A 6703-nucleotide genomic window follows, 5' to 3' on the forward strand; every position below is an offset into this window, starting at 1 on the left:
CACAGAGAGAGCGGTCCTCGCCCCTCCCCCCGGGAGAACGGGCCGGTTACCCGATGAGACGCTCTCCTCTTTGATGCTGCCATTCTCCGTCACCGAATTCCTGGAGAGTCGCCTCCGGATCCAGACCGCGGAATTCCGGGGCCGGCAGCCCAGCACAAACCTCAGGGACATGTCAGAGCGGGGAGCGTGGGGAGTGCTGGGAGCGTGGGGAGCACTGGGAGCGTGGGGAGCGCTGGGAGCGTGGGGAGCGCTGGGGACATGGAGCACTCAGTGCCAGGCTGGGTGTGATCAGCACTGAGGTTTCGGGTAGCTGTGTCTGGGGAGGAAGGAGGAGGATGCGCGTGTGCTGACACTGAACATTTCCCTCACGTGGGTCACTTCCCTCTTCACACTCAACGCAGTGCTTGCTGCTCTGCGTCCTACAGATACCAGGAATCCCTCCATACACCCCACAGATACCGGGAATCCCTCCTTACACCCCACAGATACGAGGAATCCCTCCATACACCCCACAGATACAGGGAATCCCTCCATACACCCCACAGATACAGGGCATCCCTCCATACACCCCACAGATACCAGGAATCCCTCCATACACCCCACAGATACCAGGAATCCCTCCATATTTCGGTGCTCGCCGGTACTTATGGTAGCATAGAGCCGGCTTCCCGGGCAATCAGGGAGGCGGGCGGCGTGTCATTACCCACAGCCTGGCATCTCTATTGCCCGGGAAGCCGACTCCATTCTGTTTGGCCGTCTGGATGCTGATTGGCCGGGAAGCCGGCTTCCCAGCCAAAATCGGCCTTGAAGCCGGCCAAACAGATCTGACAATATGGTGACACGACCCCCACCCTAATTGCAGAAACGTCACCAGCACACCAAATCCTTATAGGATCAAAGTTCGTAGATTTTATTGCAAACTCATGTCAGTTACACAAGCGCTTTCGGGGCCACACAGGGTCCCTTCATCAGGCATAGCAATGACGATACCGATACTAGTATTGATGCCGATACAAATACTAGTATTGATGCCGATACAGATACTAGTATTGCTACCGATACCGATACTAGTATTGATGCCGATACCGATACTAGTATTGATGCCGATACCGAAGATTGGCTGGGAAGCCAAGCAGCATGGACCCTGCTTCCCGGATCCATGTTTCCTCGTGGCACTGCCGGTCAGAGGAAATCTCTCCCTGACCGGAAGTTCCAGTATCGGGAAAGGTATCAGAGTACTCACCTAAATACTCGGTATCGGCATCAGTACTAGTATCGGTATCGGCATCAATACTAGTATCGGCATCAATAGTTGTATCGGTATCACTACGAGTATCGGTATCGGCATCAATACTAGTATCGGCATCAATACTAGTATCGGCATCAATACTAGTATCGGCATCAATACTAGTATCGGCATCAATACTAGTATCGGCATCAATACTAGTATCGGCATCAATACTAGTATCGGTATCAATACTAGTATCGGTATTGGCATCAATACTAGTATCGGTATCAATACTAGTATCGGTATCGGCATCAATACTAGTATCGGTATCAATACTAGTATCGTTATCAATACTAGTATCGTTATCAATACTAGTATCGGTATCAATACTAGTATCGGTATCAATACTAGTACCGGCATCAATACGAGTATCGGTATCGGCATCAATACGAGTATCGGTATCGGCATCAATATGAGTATCGGTATCGTCATCAATACTAGTATCGTCATCAATACTAGTATCGGTATCGGCATCAATACTAGTATCAGTATCGGCATCAATACTAGTATCGGCATCAATACTAGTATCGGCATCAATACTAGTATCGGCATCAATACTAGTATCGGCATCAATACTAGTATCGGTATCAATACTAGTATCGGTATTGGCATCAATACTAGTATCGGTATCAATACTAGTATCGGTATCGGCATCAATACTAGTATCGGTATCAATACTAGTATCGTTATCAATACTAGTATCGTTATCAATACTAGTATCGGTATCAATACTAGTATCGGTATCAATACTAGTACCGGCATCAATACGAGTATCGGTATCGGCATCAATACGAGTATCGGTATCGGCATCAATATGAGTATCGGTATCGTCATCAATACTAGTATCGTCATCAATACTAGTATCGGTATCGGCATCAATACTAGTATCAGTATCGGCATCAATACTAGTATCGGTATCAATACTAGTATCGGTATCAATACTAGTATCGGTATCAATACTAGTATCGGTATCAATACTAGTATCGGTATCAATACTAGTATCGGTATCAATACTAGTATCGGTATCAATACTAGTATCGGTATCAATACTAGTATCGGTATCAATACTAGTATCGGTATCAATACTAGTATCGGTATCAATACTAGTATCGGTATCAATACTAGTATCGGTATCAATACTAGTATCGGTATCAATACTAGTATCGGTATCAATACTAGTATCGGTATCAATACTAGTATCGGTATCAATACTAGTATCGGTATCAATACTAGTATCGGTATCAATACTAGTATCGGTATCAATACTAGTATCGGTATCAATACTAGTATCGGTATCAATACTAGTATCGGTATCAATACTAGTATCGGTATCAATACTAGTATCGGTATCAATACTAGTATCGGTATCAATACTAGTATCGGTATCAATACTAGTATCGGTATCAATACTAGTATCGGTATCAATACTAGTATCGGTATCAATACTAGTATCGGTATCAATACTAGTATCGGTATCAATACTAGTATCGGTATCAATACTAGTATCGGTATCAATACTAGTATCGGTATCAATACTAGTATCGGTATCAATACTAGTATCGGTATCAATACTAGTATCGGTATCAATACTAGTATCGGTATCAATACTAGTATCGGTATCAATACTAGTATCGGTATCAATACTAGTATCGGTATCAATACTAGTATCGGTATCAATACTAGTATCGGTATCAATACTAGTATCGGTATCAATACTAGTATCGGTATCAATACTAGTATCGGTATCAATACTAGTATCGGTATCAATACTAGTATCGGTATCAATACTAGTATCGGTATCAATACTAGTATCGGTATCAATACTAGTATCGGTATCAATACTAGTATCGGTATCAATACTAGTATCGGTATCAATACTAGTATCGGTATCAATACTAGTATCGGTATCAATACTAGTATCGGTATCAATACTAGTATCGGTATCAATACTAGTATCGGTATCAATACTAGTATCGGTATCAATACTAGTATCGGTATCAATACTAGTATCGGTATCAATACTAGTATCGGTATCAATACTAGTATCGGTATCAATACTAGTATCGGTATCAATACTAGTATCGGTATCAATACTAGTATCGGTATCAATACTAGTATCGGTATCAATACTAGTATCGGTATCAATACTAGTATCGGTATCAATACTAGTATCGGTATCAATACTAGTATCGGTATCAATACTAGTATCGGTATCAATACTAGTATCGGTATCAATACTAGTATCGGTATCAATACTAGTATCGGTATCAATACTAGTATCGGTATCAATACTAGTATCGGTATCAATACTAGTATCGGTATCAATACTAGTATCGGTATCAATACTAGTATCGGTATCAATACTAGTATCGGTATCAATACTAGTATCGGTATCAATACTAGTATCGGTATCAATACTAGTATCGGTATCAATACTAGTATCGGTATCAATACTAGTATCGGTATCAATACTAGTATCGGTATCAATACTAGTATCGGTATCAATACTAGTATCGGTATCAATACTAGTATCGGTATCAATACTAGTATCGGTATCAATACTAGTATCGGTATCAATACTAGTATCGGTATCAATACTAGTATCGGTATCAATACTAGTATCGGTATCAATACTAGTATCGGTATCAATACTAGTATCGGTATCAATACTAGTATCGGTATCAATACTAGTATCGGTATCAATACTAGTATCGGTATCAATACTAGTATCGGTATCAATACTAGTATCGGTATCAATACTAGTATCGGTATCAATACTAGTATCGGTATCAATACTAGTATCGGTATCAATACTAGTATCGGTATCAATACTAGTATCGGTATCAATACTAGTATCGGTATCAATACTAGTATCGGTATCAATACTAGTATCTGTATCGGCATCAATACTAGTATCGGTATCGGCATCAATACTAGTATTGGCAGCAATACTAGTATCGGTATCGGCAGCAATACGAGTATCGGTATCGGTGCATCCCTTATTATTGTTTATCAGTCTGCCACTTAAAATATTTTTACAGATTGGTTTAACAAACCCCATCACGCCTCTGGGAGTCCCGCCTCTGGCAGTCAGAGTCTTGCAATGCCTCGTGGGACTTGTAGTTGCACCGCAGCTGGAGTGCCGGGGTGGCCCCACCCCCTTCCTAAATGATTGTTCAATTCCCTACAGAGGGAAAACTTACCGACATGGATCGGTTACAATGTGAACATGAAGGCCTCATTCACACACAACGCAAGAGCAAAATTGTACATTGCGTATGTATACGTGCGTATGTGCGTGCACTATGTGCAATCCCAGAATGCATCACGCATAATACAAATCTTAATAAACTGTACGCGCGTAGACGCAGAAATGCGCTGCCCGGACGCATCTCGGTTCCATTCTGTTTTTGCGCATTTTTACGCTGCGTAAATATACGGCTCCATGCGCGGCTATGTGTATGGAGCCATTTATTTGCATATGTTGCATATGGTACAGTACGCACATGCGCGCGTATACGCATGGCAGTGTGAACGAGGCCTTACCGTGAATGGAATATCTTATAACTGACCGATCGCCCCGCGCACCGTAAAATGGGATTTAAAATTAGAATGTTCCGTCTTTTGCCTGATGAAGCCAAATTCAGCAAAATCAATGGAAGTAAAAACCAATCACTGGACTCCGTGGGGGGTAGAAAAGCGATTTGCGCCATTTTTCTAACTCGTAACACCCCGGTGCACGTTGCAGCCCACGCTTGGATCCGATTGGTTGATGCGAGTGCAGGAAGTCGTTAGTTTCCATAAATGAGGTTACACGTCATCAGACCCGGGGATGTTTTTTTTAGAAATACACCAATAGAAACATGATTTATGATAATAAAAATAGAAAACCCGACCACAAGGGATCCGGGGAGGTCTCAGGCTGGTCTGTTGTCTCACCTGTCGTTTCTTTGCGTTGGAGAAAAGTTACTTTGCGCATGACTGCGATCCGCGTCTTCTCCAGACCGTCCTTGGTACCGCTACGGGCTGCTTTCATGAGTTGGGTCATCTGTAGGGTGGAGACATAAGTTTAGATCACATGACTACAATGCACCGCTGAGAGCAACTTGATATGTGGAAGGCTCCACAGCCAGAGGAGAGGAACCCATCACACAGCCAGAGGAGAGGACACCATCACACAGCCAGAGGAGAGGACACCATCACACAGCCAGAGGAGAGGAACCCATCACACAGCCAGAGGAGAGGAACCCATCACACAGCCAGAGGAGAGGACACCATCACACAGCCAGAGGAGAGGAACCCATCACACAGCCAGAGGAGAGGACACCATCACACAGCCAGAGGAGAGGAACCCATCACACAGCCAGAGGAGAGGAACAGAGACACACGCAGCCGGGTCCCAGAGAAGGGGCAGAGACACACACAGCCGGGTCCCAGAGAAGGGGCAGAGACACACACAGCCGGGTCCCAGAGAAGGGGCAGAGACACAGTAGTGTACTGTCAAGGAAAGATATGATCAGGAATGGTATATAGGAATCCGGGGTCACAATGATACACAGCACAGAGGAAGGGGGGAGATGGACATTCACCGGAGATGAAAAATCACATTCACACGCATCGCTGAACAGGACCGCACAGCTCTCCAGTAGACGGCGGACGGAGGAGCGCGGCACATATGGCGGCAGATCGCCTACGGCTCCCCCGGGCCTCGTTATTAGATTTACTATCTGTGATGGATCATTAAATCATGAAATGAGGTTCCACTTGTCAGACATAATGAAGTGAATCTGCACCCGGAACATTCACCGATTCCTCCGCACGTCACCAGACCAACATGTTACACGGGTCACATGACCAGCACCAGCGCCGGGAGGACACTGACACACGTCTATCAGAAGTCAGCAATATCATCTGAAGACTTTTTTTGCTTTTTTTTTTATTTTTTTTTATTTTTATTTTTAATTTGCAGCTAAAAAAACCGACATTTCTCGTCTACAAATATTTGTGCCGAACGAGGAGCCGCGATTTTCCACGCCAATGCGATTATTTACAACCGGGAGCGAAGTGCCCGATCATAAAGAAGTGGAATAAAATCATGTACTAGACTCTATGTTCCTGATTCAGCAAGCTGCAACAGCACTTAAGGCATCCTAAAGAGCGCTGTACGGCATGCTAAAGTGGCCAGGCAGTCAATATTATTGTACGACGCTTTGGCATGCCTTAAGTGTCACTTACTAACCCCTGAACAGTAATGCAGCTTCATGCCAAGGGGCGGCAACCTGAAAAGCCGTAAATTTAGAAGAAAAAAAACAACGTTGAGAAGTGGCGGGGAGACACTTTTCATAGCGGCGGGTGACGTGGCTTAAAATTTGCGCCATTTGTTAAATTTGTAGCTATTGCGCAACATTATATATA

The 6703-nt window shown here is 43.8% G+C and overlaps 1 protein-coding gene across 1 annotated transcript in view; it reads right to left on the reverse strand.

Annotated features, from left to right (window-relative positions):
* The window catches only part of ARHGEF10L (Rho guanine nucleotide exchange factor 10 like), a 35843-nt gene that overhangs the window by 21919 nt on the left and 7221 nt on the right, over positions 1 to 6703 (reverse strand). The window contains exon 2 of the mRNA XM_018573204.1: positions 5228 to 5336. Coding sequence (XP_018428706.1) covers positions 5228 to 5336 — 109 coding nt within the window. The remainder of the gene's footprint in view (positions 1 to 5227; positions 5337 to 6703) is intronic.

This window comes from Nanorana parkeri, unplaced genomic scaffold (genome assembly GCF_000935625.1).
Source record: "Nanorana parkeri isolate BGI_ZX_2015 unplaced genomic scaffold, ASM93562v1 scaffold2271, whole genome shotgun sequence".
Classification (NCBI taxonomy): Eukaryota; Metazoa; Chordata; class Amphibia; order Anura; family Dicroglossidae; genus Nanorana; species Nanorana parkeri.